Source organism: Notamacropus eugenii, chromosome 7 (assembly GCF_028372415.1).
Source record: "Notamacropus eugenii isolate mMacEug1 chromosome 7, mMacEug1.pri_v2, whole genome shotgun sequence".
Taxonomy (NCBI): Eukaryota; Metazoa; Chordata; class Mammalia; order Diprotodontia; family Macropodidae; genus Notamacropus; species Notamacropus eugenii.
Genome location: NC_092878.1, coordinates 123,883,759 through 123,900,415, shown reverse-complemented (window position 1 = coordinate 123,900,415; position 16,657 = coordinate 123,883,759). Strand labels below are relative to the sequence as shown.

The window sequence follows — 16,657 nt, the reverse complement described above, 5'->3', positions numbered from 1 at the left end:
TGACCTCAAATTGCTCCCTCCTCCCCGTGCCCTCCCTTCCATCATCCCCCCCACCCTGCTTATCCCCTTATCCCCCACTTTCCTGTATTGTAAGATAGGTTTTCATACCAAAATGACTGTGCATTTTATTCCTTCCTTTAGTGGAATGTGATGAGAGTAAACTTCATGTTTGTCTCTCACCTCCCCTCTTTATTCCTCCACTAATAAGTCTTTTGCTTTCCTCTTTTATGAGAGATAATTTGCCCCATTCCATTTCTCCCTTTCTCCTCCCAATATATTTCTCTCTCACTGCTTGATTTCATTTTTTTAAGATATGATCCCATCCTCTTCAATTCACTCTGTGCACTCTGTCTCTATGTGTGTGTGCGTGGGCGTGTGCATGTGTGTGTGTGTAATCCCACCCAGTACCCAGATGCTGAATAGTTTCAAGAGTTACAAATATTGTCTTTCCATGTAGGAATGTAAACAGTTCAACTTTAGTAAAGTCCCTTATGACTTCTCTTTGCTATTTACTTTTTCATGCTTCTCTTCATTCTTGTGTTTGAAAGTCAAATTTTCTTTTCAGCTCTGGTCTTTTCATCAAGAATGCTTGAAAGTCCTCTATTTCATTGAAAGACCAATTTTTCCCCTGAAGTATTATATTCAGTTTTTCTGGGTAGGTGATTCTTGGTTTTAGTCCTAGTTCCTTTGACTTCTGGAATATCCTGTTCCACGCCCTTCAATCCCTTAATGTAGAAGCTGCTAGATCTTGTGTTATCCTGATTGTATTTCCACAATACTTGAATTGTTTCTTTCTAGCTGCTTGCAATATTTTCTCCTTGATCTGGAAACTCTGAAATTTGGCCACAATGTTCCTAGGAGTTTCCCTTTTTGGATCTCTTTCAGGCGGTGATCTGTGGATTCCTTGAATACTTATTTTGCCCTCTGGTTTTAGAATCTCAGGGCAGTTTTCCTTGATAATTTCATGAAAGATGATGTCTAGGCTGTTTTTTTGATCCTGGCTTTCAGGTAGGCCCATAATTTTTAAATTGTCTCTCCTGGATCTATTCTCCAGGTCAGTTGTTTTTCCAATGAGATATTTCACATTATCTTCCATTTTTTCATTCTTTTGGTTTTGTTTTGTGATTTCTTGGTTTCTCATAAAGTCATTAGCCTCCATCTGTGCCATTTTAATTTTGAAAGAACTATTTTCTTCAGTGAGCTTTTGAATCTCCTTTTCCATCTGGCTAATTCTGCTTTTGAAAGCATTCTTCTCCTCATTGGCTTCTTGAACCTCTTTTGCCAATTGAGTTAGCCTATTTTTCAAGGTGTTATTTTCTTCAGCATTTTTTTGGGTCTCCTTTAGCAGGGAGCTGATCTGCTGTTCATGCTTTGACTGCATGTCTCTCATTTCTCTTCCCAGCTTTTCTTCCACCTCTCTAACTTGATTTTCTATGAGCTCTTCTATGGCCTGAGCCCATTGAGTGGGCTGGGATATAGAGGCCTTGACTTCTGTGTCTTTGCCTGATGGTAAGCATTGTTCTTCCTCATCAGAAAGGAAGGGAGGAAATGCCTGTTCCCCAAGAAAGTAACCTTCTATAGTCTTATTTCTTTTCCCTTTTCTGGGCATTTTCCCAGCCAGTGATTTGACTTCTGAATATTCTCTTCACACCCACTTCGCCTCCGGATCCTCCCAGCCAGTGCTTGCTGTTTGAGATTCAAATGCTGCTTGCCAACCTCAGGGCTTTTGGTGGGGGCAGGGCTGCTATTCAGTGTGCGATTAAGTTCAGGTGCTCAGGTGGGGGCAGGGCCGCCTCATGGGCTCAGTTCCCTCAGGGGGTTTATGCAGAGACCTTCAACAATGGATCCAGGCTCCTGCCTGCTTGGGGAGCCCTGGTCTGCTCCCGTCTCTGCTGTTGCCTCCCGAGGGGGCCTGAGTTATGGGGGCACCCCACTCCCCTCTCGATCCGCCAAAGAGACCCTCTCACTGACCCCTGTCACCTGTGGGTGGAGGGACCCGCGTGGCTGCTGGAGATTCCGCCCCTGAAGGCCGTTCGGATCTTTTCCTCTTGGTGCCGTGGCCACGGCAGGGCTGCACTCAGCTCCCAGTCCTGGCGCCCAGTCCGCAGCGCGAAGGACCTTTTGCGAGAGGTTTGCAGGTCTCTCTGGAACAGAAATCTCCCTCGCTCCAATGTTCTGTGGCCTCTGGGTGCAGAATTTGCCGTGAGTTACTTTTTTGTAGATGTTCTATGGGTTGTGGGTTCGGAGCTATGTGTATGTGCGTCTTTCTACTCTGCCATCTTGGCTCTGCCCCCTCCTAACTGTTTCTTGACTTTGAACTTAGTCTTAGAAATGTATTTTGGACATCTCTGAGGATAGAGGGGGCAGTTGTCTGGCTTTAACATCTGTCTTTTATGAGCTTCTACTACTTTTATAGTTTAGTGGGCATCTGAAAGTTTTCAGTACATCCAAAGCAGTGTGATCTAGGGAGAGGTCTGATCGCTGCCCTCCTCATCTTTCCTCTAGTTTTCATACGTTAGGCCCCTACTCCCTCACAATAGCAATTTTTTCTCTCTTCCCTGGAACTACAATTTAGAATTGGGAAATAAGTGACTAAGCTGCCAAATGACACCTGATCCAGTGCCCAATCCTACTACAGTGGACTTCTGAAATCTCTTTCTGACCAGCTTTTGAGTCCCCTGTCACTGTGTGTTGGGTGCTCTCAGTACCACTTCTGCTATACCCAGTTCCTGGCCAGCTCCTGCCCTCGTGTCTGTAGTTCTCTCTGTCCTCATAAACTATTTTGCACTGCAAAAATGACTCACTATGACTTTTTGTTATCCTAATCAGAATTTGGTTTGATTTTTTTTTTTTTTTAATCTGTTTAGAAGAGTGTGTTGGGAGAACTGGGCAAAAAACAAATCTTACTTCACTCTACCATCTCAATCCTGCTCTATGATATGAAACCTAAATTGGGTCCTTTGCAACTGCCACCTATTGTTTGAGGATCAACCTTCTAGGATACAACAGTATGAGTCTAATCCAGGGGTAGGGAACCTATAGCCTCATGGTCACATGTGGCCTTCTAGGTCCTTGGGTGTGGCCTTTTGACTGAGTCCAACTTTTAAAGAATAAATTCTTTTATTAAGGGAACTTGTTCTGTGAAGTTTGGAATCAATCAAAGGGTTACACTTGAGGACCTAAAGGGCCTTGAGCCTGCAGGTTCCTCACTCCTGGTCATTCCTCTTTCCCATGATAATCCTTCAAAGACTTTAAGACAAATGGAACATTTTCCCTGAACCAATTCTTCTTTATGATAAACGCCTCCTATTCCTTCTACTTATTAAACACGGATCTCCATAGTCAATATCTTTTCTGCTGCACCATCCCCCTTCTTTTAGCTGAAGAGATAATGAAAGGCTTTGTGGAGAAAGTAAGACCTGCATTCATCCTTGAGGGAAAAGAAAGATTTCAACAGATAGATAGGAAGGAGTGTTTTCAAGGCATGATGTTTAGGCTATATGAATGCTCAAAGACAAGATAGCACAGGATAATCAGAAGCAGCTGCACATCCATTTTTTCAAGGTGGTGGTGGAACACAGAGGGTGTGAAGGGGAACAGAGTGAATAAGCCTATAGAACTAGAATGCGATATGATAAATGAGGGCCAAGTTAAAGAGAAATCCAAGATAGGTATCTATAGGTGGCTTGGGGAATGACATGAGGTGGGTAGCTGTAAATTGTGTGAATCCCTCCATGGAAATGAAAGCTCATCTGGAAGACAAGATCCACACAAGAAATACCTATATACATAGGAGAAAGAGAGGTGAAAATAGCTTTCAGTGATTAACCACTCACATGTCTCCAGGGATATACACGTGAGTGTCAAGTCTCTGGGTGGTAGAAAGGATAAACTATGGGGCTTGGGTTATTTAAGTAACTGGAGGGAGTGGAGCTAAATGTGTGGCACTTCTTAATGGGCCAGATTGATTCATTCACCCATCCCTAATTAAATTTTGCTTGCATTTCTTACAAGTCTTGTGTGGTTAGTAGTTCCAAAGGGAGGAGCTTTTATTCTGTTTATTTCTAAAAATCTTTTGTATGCATGTGTGTGAGGTTTCTATGCTTCCCCCCCATTTCCATTGAAAAAAAATACAACAATCTTGGAAGAGATTTTGGAAAAGAGTTACAAGTATATGTTAATGGAAAAGAAATATTTCTACAGGGAAAATTCAAGGCTGTTTGAAAATAATGACTTTGTAATTCTTTGTTGATTTTTTTTCATGTTCATGATGATATATGCAGGCTTTATAAGTGCACTTTCCCTGATTAAGAACCCCCATTACTCTAATTAAAATAACACATCTGGTTTTAATACTTCATAATAACTGACTGTTATACCCCCTAATCCCAGCTCTGGAGTAAATTTCACAATCTGGACCGTAAGATATAGAGGTCATACAGTATTCCTGAACTGGCTGCTGCAGTTTATGGATGTGTTGATGGGTCAGAGAGGGGAGAGAAAAGAAACAAGGCAGAGGGAGGGAAGGAAGAAGAAAAGAAAGGAAAAGATGCAGCAGGGCACAGTGAATAGAGCTCTTGACATGAAGGCTGGTTCAAATACCACTATCACCACCTATAAGCTGTGTGAGCATGAGCATGACACAACCTCTGAGCTTCAGTTGCCTCATCTGTAAAATGGGGGTAGTGGTAACCAATTTTCAGGATCTTTGTTAGGATCAAATGAACGATTGTATCTAAAGTGCTTTGGCAGCCTTGAAGTACTATAAAAATGTAAACAATGATTATGATTTTGAGTTAGAAGGAAACTTCAGACCATCAAGATTAAACCCTTGTTTTACAGATGAAGAAACTGAGACCCAGAGAGGCAAAACGACTTTCCTGGATGATAATAATAGCTACCATTTATACAGCAGTTTAAAATTTTCAAAACCCTTTACATACAATACCTCATTTCATTTTCACTACCACCCTTGGAGGAGGTAGGTGCTATTATGCTCATTTTACAGATGAGGCAAATGAGATAGAATTTAAGTGATTTACTCAGTCACACCTTTAGAAAGCATGTGAGGCTGGATTTGAACTCAGATCTTCCTGACTCTAGGTCCAGTGCTCTAACTGTTGTGCAACCTAGCTTCCTAGCTTCACACAGCTAGCAAATATTGTAGAAAAGATCCAAACTGAGGCTCCCTAACCCTATAATTACTTCACTTTCCACTGTAGCTTGGTTAATTGTCTTATTAAATTGAGAATCTAGGCATCCCTGATTATCTATAAGCTTGTGTATATATGAGAGGATGCAGTGTCTAAGCCAAGTAACTGGGTTCTTTAGCTGAGATCACTGAATCTGGAATCAGAGGACCTGCCTAGCTTCTATTCCTACCTCTGTCAATACTTGTGTGACTTTGTGCAAATCACCCAACCTTTCTGGATCTCAGTTGCTCCATTGTAAAAGTAAAAGGGTTGACTAAACAGTCTCTTAATCCCTAGCATCTCTAGGACTACTATGTTGTATTGAGCTGCCACAGGTGATCAGTGAAACAAAGGGAATGTGAAAAAACCCTTTTCATGCTGCCACCTTTCACTGAAATTCATCCCCAGATTTAAAGGATGTTTCTATTTACCTAAATCCTCTACTGGCTTGTCTCTGGCTCACTAACAACCTCATTTTCCTTAACTGATTTCCCCTCCCATACTCTTTTTTCTTATTATTTCCAATTGAAGAAAAAAAACCACAACATTCACTTCTCAAAATTCTTTTTCATATCCCTGAAAAGTCTCATTGCTTAACCAAATTGAAAAAGAAGCAAACAAAATAAAACCCTTCTAAGCCTCTCAATTTTTCTCTGTGTGCTTTTTTAAGTTCTCAGTTTATGGGTTATAGTGAGAACCCACCATCTCACTGAAGCTGCAGAGTTTCCTAGGCTACACTTCCCAAACTAATGAGAAACATGGTAAGCATATAAAGCTGTAAAGAGGGGAGCCTGACCCAGGGTGAAAGCACAGGTGTGAATTTGCAGTATATTAGTTTTAGTGCTGGCTGAACCACTGTGGCCTCAACAAGCCAGTTTCCTACTTTGTATCTTTAAGCGATGACGAGGGATAACGATCACTTCTATTTGTATAGGATAGACTGTATACATGTGTCTGGCAAATAAGGTGTGGTATACTTTGAAAATTAACTTTATAATAGCAGAATTAGTTAATAGAACATGTAGCTCATGTTCAATTGCTTATTTTTAAAAATTATAATCCCAACATCTGTCCCTCCATTGAACCGTTTCTTGTAAAAAAAAAGAAAAAGTTAATCAAAATTGACTGACAAAAATGACTATTATCAAATAGTGTGTACAACAATTCTTTCCCCCATCCCTCTTTCCTGAATCCCTACCCCCCTCCCTTTTACTGAGAAGAGGGTAAATGTAATCATTTATTTTGTGATCATTGTAATTAATCTGATTCTTGGGTTAAATAAAAGGAAAACCATATACTTCAGAATGGTAGAGAGTGTTGATTTTAAGTTTAAAGGATCATGTTTCAGTACTCCCCCCCACTTATGACTTACCTCTCTAGACCTCGTCTATTTTCTGGTGGTTGTTGTTTTAATCAGTAAAATGAAGGGATTATGATACATGGACCTTAGTGCTGCTTCTACGCTGATAATCCTATGAAAACTATAGTTTTGTTTTCTAAGTGAAAAATAAATTAAATGACCCTGCCATTTCTGGACTCTGGGGCATAGTGGAAAGAATGTTGGATCTGAAATCAGAAGAATATATACATATATATATATAAAACATAATTATATAATATATACATATAATATCATATTATATATAATATCTATATCTATCTATCTATCTATCTATATATCATATCCTTGTTCTGCCGTTTACATCTTGTGAGATCTTGGATAAGTCATTTCAACTCTTGGGTCTCAGTTTTCTAGTTTATAAAACGAGGTTGTATTGGATAAATTGTAAGTTCCCTTCTAATTCTAAGCTTATGATCTTACAACCGAAACACCTTCAGGAAATATGCAGAACTGAGAGTCATTTCAGTGGTGACTGAGGTCTGCTGGTGACTATATATAGTAAAGATATGTACTCTCTCCTAAATCCCATTTGGAAGAAGAATATTCAAGGGGAGCCTACTGTCACACTCACTTTTCCTCCTGTGTAATGTTAAACTCTACATCTATATTCCTGATATTTTCTAGTGCCAAATTCTGGAGATGGTAGCTTGTTTTCTGAAAAGATGGCAGCATAGTCTAGTAAAAAAGCTTTTGGTCACAGATTGAAGGATGAAGGGTGAGTTAATGAAGACTACTTCACCACTCCCCATGCACATAGGAAAAAGAAGTAACAGAATTAAATGAGATAGAAGGAGCATCTAATCTCCTTATTTTACAGATGAGGAAAATGATGCCCCATGAGATGGAGTCACTTGCCTTAGGTCACACAGCAGGCAAACAGAACAGTCTGAATTAGAAACAATTATCTTCCAAAATATAATGGAACTACTTGATCAAATATGGCCTAATGGAAAGAATTTTGCACATGGAGAAACTTGGATTCCTATTTTAGCTGCTCAACCTTTTAGGCAAATCACTTGCCCTTCCTATGATTTGTTTTCCTGAATATTCGACCTTCTGACGTCAAAGGTTGTTGATGGGAAAAAGTAAAATAAAATATGTGAGAGCATTTTTAAATAGAGTACAACCAAATTCAAAATTACTGCCATTGTTATGAATATTATTATTTTTATCCAGTGGAATTGACACTCTGTAGAGACCTTTTGAGTAAGATAAGCAGGCATTCTATCTTCCTGAAGATGCTTAGAAGAAAAGAAGACAGGGAGTCAAACTGAGTCAGAATTTTGACTGAGTTTTCTCAGTACCAACAAGGATTTATTTCTCTGGGATTTTCTTAAGACCAGCTAGTTTTAACCCAACCCTAGCCCCTTCTGAAAACGTTCCCTTTCCTTGGCCTATTTCAAGTGTACAGTGACCAGATGTTGCATTCCTGCAAACCAAATGCTTTTTTTTAAGGAATTCTACATAGTGCCTACCTCCTTTCCCCCTTCCCAGCCTCCCTGGATTCTCTTGATCAGCACCATTTCTTTTCCTTCCTTCTTGTAAATCTTCCCCTTCCCCCCCCCCCCCCAATCTTTTCTTAACATTAAGTGAGCTTTTCCTGTGCTTGTTTTTCAATGTTAATTAACAAATACCAATTCTCTTCTGTAACATTAAGACAGAATTTGGAGAAACTTTATACTCATTAAAGAAACAAATCCCACACGCTTTCCAGCTGTCTCCACCTCTTTGATTATAAGGGACTTTTTGTGTAACATTCCCACATTTCTCCACACCCAACATTTGTTTTAAAGGTCCCAGCCCAGTACTTGTGAGTTTACCTCCCACCCCCACCTCTGTGTAATATTCAAGATCCTCTTCGAAAAAAAGTTTTAAAGTGAAATTTCATTGTAGGTTCCTCTTAGGCATTATAAAAGGCAGCAATGCCACATTTGGAGCTTGGGAAGTTAAAAGACATGTGTTAAACAGCTTGAACTTTACTACATGAGTCTCAAAGATACTGCTGTGAATTTACATTATCTAAATCTGATTTAACCATGGTCTAAAATGGGACCAAAGAATGAGTGACTATTTTATATAGGCAGGAACACAGCTGTGGGAGGAGCAAGATGGAAGGTAGGAAAAAAGAATCTAGAAAGCTGATTCACACTTTTTAGGTCTATAGTAAGAGTTGAAGACATTAAAAAAAAAAAATCACTTAGCTAATCTGATGTCCTCCATCTGTTCATATCCCTTTGAGGCTGACCAGCTATTAAATGTATAATAATGACTGGAGCAACAGGTGCAGGGGAATGGGAAGGTGTGGAGCCAATAAAACAACTCTGTGGTATCTTGCAGAAATGTTGACCCCAAGCAAGTTTAAAAAATTGTGCCCGGCCAGAATTCATGACGTATGTGTGAGAGGCATGATGGTGAGTGGATTTCTTGTGGAAACTGTTCAATTACTATTATACTTATATACTTATATTCTTCCCCAATTAATTTCTGACACAATAACAAGGCAAGGATTTGAGAGATGCGACTTTGGCAAATTACCCTCTCAATGCCATTGATTTGTTTGATGTCAGTGGGAGTCCTTGACTGAGCAACACTTCTGCTAAAATAATTCCCCATACCCACTGCTGCAACTCTATCATCCTCGTTCTTACAAACTTCCTTTGGCTCCCCATTGCCATCTGTATCAAATTTAAATTCATTTTGATCTTGAAGTTTTTCCACTGTAACTCACCTGATGTCTAAAGCACCTGGCAACTTTCCCTTGCTTCCCATATCAGTCATTGAGCTCCTATCTTTCTTCTTCTCATTTCCTCCACCATTCTTTCATCCCCGTCTAGCTTGTTTGTCCTCCACTTCTTTGGGGGGAGGGATCCCCTTTTACTCTAATACTGTGTCAGATTTCAAGTCAGGAGACCTGGTTTTGAATTATTGCCTTGTTACTGACTCTGAACTCTAGTTCCCTTTTGCCAAAAATGAAGTTAATAATACCTACTTCACGGGAGGCCATGAGAAACGAACCTTGTAGACTTTAAGTATTCTAGATGTATCAGCCAATATTATTGTTGCATATTATGCATCATCATTATCCATTTATTTCCTGATCTTTTTATTTCTTTTTGGAATCTTTTCTTGGTGTATAAAACTAAATGTTATGAGGCCAATACATGGAAATTCATAATTATGTTCTTTTTATTCTGGGTATTCCACTTAGTATTCTCCTGAGGAGAAATCCTTTCTTTGTCTACTTTATTGGAAATCCAAGCTCAATGGAAGAGAAAAGCTATTTTACCATGTCTTGCATTGCTGGGGATGGAAGCTCAATTCCAGGTGGACAGTCTCGGGCGGGTAAAGGTGGGAACTTCTAAATCTTAGAGTTCTCACGAGACCCCCCCAGGAAACGACTGGGAATCGAGGTGAACCGAGCTATCTCGTGTATTTCCGCCTCTTCCTGTGAGAGACGTGATAGGAGAGAGCTCTCCCCGCCCTCGAGATTGTCCCGGATCTGGGCACACTATTGTTATCTAACAGCACGGTATTCAGATGCAAACTATGCAGCTGAAAAGTTTAAGTAGGATCAGGAAAGCCTGAAAGCTCTCTTGGGCGGAGGGGCGCGGAGCAGACAGGACACAAGGCTCCACTTTTCCTCTTTCCTCTCTCCCCTCTTCCTCTCTCCCCACTTACACTTCTACTTCCAATCTCTTATTGTAGGATCTTTGCCTCCTTGGGAGATTCTTCGCTCCCTCCTAAGGAAGAATTCCCCTGCACTTGTAACTAGACCCTGAAATAAAGCTCAACCCTTGTTCGACTCTGGAACGTCCTTTCTCTCATACGAGCGTCCGGTTTGGCCAACCGAAGACCTCCGATAGAGGTAAGGGAAGACTTGGGTAGCCCTCAGGCCTCTAGGCCTGACATTGCATATCTTTTTTGCACTGATTCTTCAAATGATAAGATATTATATTTAGTGTGGGGTGGGATATCAGAGAGTATATAATAAAATCCTTCCATTTCACAGATGAGAAAATTGAGAGGCAGAGAGCTTCAGTAGTTTGCCCAAGATAATACAAGTAATAAGCAACAGAGATAGAATTTGAGCTCAGATTCTTTGACTCTTGATCCAGTGCTTTTTCCACTGTACCATGATACCTCAGTGAATCCTTCTCTTAATTCTCATCTTTTAAATGTAAATCATCATCATCATTATCATCATCATCACCATCATCATCATCATTTTCTATCCAGGGAGATAATACCAGAGTAAGGGTTAATTCATACATTTCTTCAGTAGTGAAGGCATATCAGATTCTGGCTGCTACCCTCTTCTAGGGTATCCTTCACTCTTGCTGAGAAATGAATAGTAGGAAGGTTTGTTACTACTCATACAAAAAGAATCCATGGTTAGTATTCTGATGAACTAGAGACTTAGGGAAGCCAGCCTGAATAAATAGAATCATCTGTGACAATCACATAAAAATCAAAGTACATCTATCTATGGGGGTGGGAGCTTAAATAATTTATACCTGTAATTTCATCAGTATAAAGAACTCTTAGTGTGGAAACTTCCTCCATTCATGGGGATTAGTAACTCATGGGACACTTAATAGTAAAGTGACGTGGTGTCATGGTCATACAGCTAGTATAGTTAGCACACTTCAATGAGTTCTTCTCCTAAGAATTAGCATCATCAGGTCTTCCTGATTCTGAGGCACTCCTGGTTTTATATAATGCTGTCTCTCATGGACTTTTCTCAATATAATTAGCTGTAAAGGGCAATTCAGTCGTCGTCCAATGAGAATTATAAGCATTTCTCTAGCCAATGAGGTAGTATCTTGCTGAAGCTCTCTTGTTAGTTGATTCTTTTGCTGTGTATCAAAGCTAGTTTTTCTACATTCAGTCAAATGTTCCCCTGTCATTTTATGAAAAAACACTTTTCTTTACACAAATATGACCCTCAATCTCCTTTGCACAGCAAGGATTATACAACAGACCCCATAAGCATGTCAGCACTCCTTTCTAATTTGTCAAAGATTATCCTAGAGAAAAAAGTTTAAAGGGAATATGACAGCTGTCTTTAAATACCTGTCAGAATGCCACTCAGAAGACAGGTCAGACTTCTCTGTTGCTGCTTGAATAAGGCAGAGCAAGCAGCAATGGGAAGAAACCAGAGGGAGACAATGTAGTTGCGCTACATTGTAATAAGATCCTTCAGGCGCCTCCACAGCTAAATTTTAGCTTAGGATAACGAAGAAGGTCCTTGCCATTGATCTCTGTCCAATAGTAGAATGCAGAACCTCAGATGATAATGCATTCCTGGTTATTGCGGTCATTGAAGTGAAGACCTTATGGCTATCACAGAAAAGACAATAAACATGATACCTGCATCTGAACAGAAAGTTAGAGTAGATGACCTCCAATGTCCCAACCAACTCCAAGTTCTATGAAAGTTCTTTCTTTAATCAAAACACGTGTAAATGTGGATATGGTATTTGAAAAAGAGAAATTTAATATATTTAATCTTATTTATACATTTCCCCTAAATTACAAAGTCAACAGGCTGCAAATATATTCTGCTACAAAGCTTTCTGTAAGAAATATCTCTATAAGAAAATACATCTCATTAAACATTCCCTGTAAATAAATTACTTCAAATAATCATTTTTGAAGGGTTAGGGTAGAGCAGACACAAGGGAAGTCATGCAGAAGCCAGCATATAAATGTAATTGATGTATAGGAAATGTTTCATGGAAATGCTGCATTTTTTCACTTCTCCAAACTCACAGAAGCCTATTTGTACACACCCAGAATCTTACTTACATGGATTGGCAAATAGTCTATAGCTTATTTTTTTTTTTTATCAGACATGTGGGGAACATTTGTAAACCTTAATCATTCTATTTAAGTGTGGGTGGGAGCTCAGATTTCCAACTGATATGCAGGCTCAGTTCCAACTTCTCATGAAAAAAATTGAATTTGAGTCAGCAGGTGGGGATCAGACAGTTCAGAGAGAAGTAATCAAGAGGCGACTGTGGATCTACAAATGGCAAAGTCAAAAACTATATTTTAAAGGCAGTGTCTTCATTCTTTTTGTACTCAAACAATGTTTAGAATAAAATCCTAAAACTGAGAGAAGATAACATTTGAGATTTCAGAAATAGGAACATCAGTAGATTAATAATGTAGTGGAGTTTTATTCTCCCTTCCGTCTCCATGGGGGATGAAAAACACAAGCTACTTACTTGATCATATAAATTTCAAGAGAGAAAAGTTCACAAAGAAATGATAGTGGTGATATCTGCCATATCAAGAAAGTTGCATTATGCACTAGAATGTAATTCTGATGCTGTGCTTGTAGATTTTTGACATGGCACTACACTGTAATAAGATCCTTTAGGTGCCTCAGCAGCTAAATCACTTGAGAGGGGCCTGTGATGCCTCTCCTTCCACTTATAATAGATTCTATTCACTGAAAAATACCAGTTCTTCATCCACTTGTTTTTTCTGAGTGGATAGTTAGCTCAAATGCTTCTAAGTGACTATAGAATTCATTGAGGAGGCTTTGCAGTATAACAGGACTTATTACAATCTGCACAAGCACTAGTGACACTACTTGCCAGTGTCCCACTTTCACATAGGCCATAGCTTCATAAAGCCTAATATTTGTGCTCAAAGATGAAAATTCAGTCATTGAATCAGAAATTAGGCTAAACAGCTGGATACTTGCTTGAATTTATGTTTTCCTTTTTCCCCTATATGCTTTGAGATCATGTAAAAATAGGCAAAACTTTTCCACTTCTTTCCATTAGAAAGTATGTGATTAAGGGTTGGATTGGGGAGATACATGAATTGGGTTAAAGTTTTAGATACTATGGAACTGGAAAATAGTTTGAGGTACTGAATGCAGAATTGATTTCCTTTTCAATTTTACCTGTACTACTTTGCATAACTTCAATTTTTTTTGCCAGTGAATATATCTATGTGTCTAAGTCACTGGAAAATTAGAGGCGATAGCTTTAAAAAGAACTATTTTCTCCCAACCTTGCTACCTACCACACTGTGTGAAGAGGATGAAACCTGTGTTCTTTAGACCAGTTTCTTTTCTTCCTTCCTTCCTTCCTTCCTTCCTTCCTTCCTTCCTTCCTTCCTTCCTTCCTTCCTTCCTTCCTTCCTTTCTTCCTTTCTTCCTTCCTTCCTTCCTTCCTTCCTTCCTTCCTTCCTTCCTTCCTTCCTTCCTTCCTTCCTTCCTTCCTTCCTTCCTTCTTTCCTTCCTTCCTTCCTTCCTACTTTTCCTTGAATATGACAAGTGTAACTTAGCCAGGAAAACCATTCGTAGAAGAGGAATTGAAATTAAGTGGAGATCAATGATTCCTTCTAGATCAGGAGATCCTAGTTCTATATGGAAGAAGAGGAAGAAGAAGAAGAAGAAGAAGAAGAAGAAGAAGAAAAGATAAGAAGGAGGAGGAGGAGGAGGAGGAGGAGAAGCAGCTCTGCCATTTTGAAAGTGTCAGTTAGGATTTTAATAGCTGTCTTTGGAATAAACTCCCTTCTGTCCGACCATGCACCGCATTTTAAATGAAACTATGGACCCTGGACTATGAATGCAATTAAGACACTGCCTGCCTTTAATACCATTTCTCTAGCTCTTGCCATTGTCTAGCATCTGCAGTAATACCAAAAGGGACTTCAAGAATGGCATTTCATTCAAATCCGGCTTCATGTAGAAATTCAGTTTGTCCATTGTTTCAATAGCCGTTCATACCCTCATGGAAACCTGTCCTCTGGCACAGCCTAAATTCATGCGAAGACACATGATAAATGTCAGTAATTTCCACTTCATGCTTTTTTTTAATAGCATTTTCACAAATGTTTACATCATTTACATAAACAAGTTTGCATAATGGAAACATTCCAGCATTGGGCGTTGGCCAACCATTCCAAACCATTTTGGGGGACTTGGGTGGTTGGTTGGTTTCTTTTCCCTTTTTGGTGATCTGTACTCTTACCCCAATCCTCATTTGAGCCCTCTGGCTTAGTTACCACCCTTCTTTTCCACCATGCCATAATGCATTAAATACACAAATTCACAGTCTACTAGGGATGTTTTCCTCATTTCTTGTCATATTTTCTGACACACATGGAGTCTGGCTTTGGAAGAGTAGGTGGCATCTTTCCACACTTTGCAAGACAGGCCTTTGGCACAGTCACACCGCTGGAAGATCTCCAAACCATGAGAGCCCTTCTTACGCTGCTTGGTGCACACCTCACCCTGATGTAGGACTGGTTTGCAAATCTTGGTCCAGAAGTGACGAGCACAGCAAAACCCTTCCATGCAGTCTGATGACCTCAAGCAGGGATCTCCTTCATGTCCTGAGGAGATAAACAAGATGCATATTATTCCTTAGTTCTGGTAGCAGCTATTTTAAATCAAGCAACATGGTACAATGGCAAGAACCCTAATTCTGGAGCTAGAGAATCTGGGTTCAACTTCCATCTCTCATTTTTTGCTACCTGCACAATCTTGGGTAAGTCACAACAGCTATGAACCTCAGTTTCCTCATCTTTAAAAAGGAGAAGGTTTGAATCATGGTCTTTAAAATTGCTTCCAGTTCCAAACCTAAGATCCTAAAACATTAAATAAACTATTTTGGAACCCTCTTAAATATTCTTATACACAATATTTTCCATATGAATATTGCTTGTTATTTAAATATATTTGGCATATTTTCCCCATCTTTACTCTCAGAAATCCATCAATGTCAGCTTTTGATTACTAAAGAGCTGACAATCCTGTTTGTAAAATATTCAAGTCCTCATCCGATCCCACTTCCACTACTTTTCCATATTGTCTTTATCCTTATCATTTCCTAATGTCAAGAATATAAAAATAGTTGAAACCCAAACCAGCCAATGTCATGCCTCATTGGAAGCTCTAATAAAAAAGTGAGATTGGCAAAACTTTAACACTCACAGATAATTCCAAAACCTCATTTCCACATCATCTTTTCCATTATTCATATCAGCTCTGCATTTCATGGATAAGGGCGCTACACACCCATCACGAGAAAAAGTTGAAAATATAGGGATGAGGCTAAGGAAATTTCTGAGGTCAAAAGGTGCTATCCATTTAACATAATAACTCCCATTTTTATATAGCCTTAAAATTTACAAAGCGTTTTCCTCACACCAATCCTGTGTGAATATATAGTGTAAATATTATTATTCCCATTTTGTAGATGAGAAAACTGAAGCTCAGTTAACTTATAATTTCCCTTGATCACAAAAGAAACAAATGCCATATATAGATATTAAATTCAGTTCTCCAGACTTTACCCTTAGCAGCCATTCTGCCATACTATAGGAGACCTTACCAGAAGTAAACCATCTTATAGGGTGATTTAGGGGCAATTTCCTGATGGACTAAAAATGCTGTCAAATCTTGTTGCCCGAGAATAATGTCCCGTTCCCCAAAAGAGGCATAAAAATGAAAAATTGGAAAGTTTACTGAAATGGGAATAAAAAATAGATGCTATTCTAAGTGGTCCTTACTTAGTTTAAAATAAAGGAGAGTTGGAGAACTGTTGGGATTGGAAGCTCAATTCCGTGTGGACAGTCTCGGGCGGGTAAAAGTGGGACTTCTAAATCTTAGAGTCTTATGAGGCCCTCCATGAACAGCAGGGGTTCGAGAAGGTCAGACTGAGCTAGCTTGGCTAGCTCGGGTATTTCCGCATCTACGTGATGGGTGGAGTCTCCCTGCCCTCGAGGTCGTCCCGGATCTGGGCACACTATTGTTACCTAACAGCATGGTATTGAGATGCAAACTGTGTGGCTAAAGGTTAAGTAGGATTGAGGAAGCCTGAAAGCTCTTAGCACGTGTGGAGCCAAAGAGGACAGTAAGGCTCCGCTTCTCTTTTCTTTCCTCTCTCCCCTCCCCCTCTCTCCCCGCTTGTACTTCTACTTCCAATCCCTTAAGATCTAGCCTCCTTAGGAAATCTCCCCCTCTTCCTCCTAAGGAAGACCCCCCCTGCATTTGTAACCCAAACCCTGTAATAAAGCTCAACCCCTGTTCGACTCT

The 16,657-nt window shown here is 39.7% G+C and overlaps 1 protein-coding gene across 2 annotated transcripts in view; it reads right to left on the bottom strand.

The window, feature by feature from the left end:
* Positions 1 to 12,066: 12,066 nt before the first annotated feature.
* Positions 12,067 to 16,657, bottom strand: part of DKK2 (dickkopf WNT signaling pathway inhibitor 2) — a 141,164-nt gene continuing 136,573 nt past the window's right edge. For both annotated transcript variants that reach the window (XM_072624677.1, XM_072624676.1), the window contains exon 4: positions 12,067 to 14,952. In XM_072624677.1, coding sequence (XP_072480778.1) covers positions 14,702 to 14,952 — 251 coding nt within the window. In that variant the 3' untranslated portion in view covers positions 12,067 to 14,701. The remainder of the gene's footprint in view (positions 14,953 to 16,657) is intronic.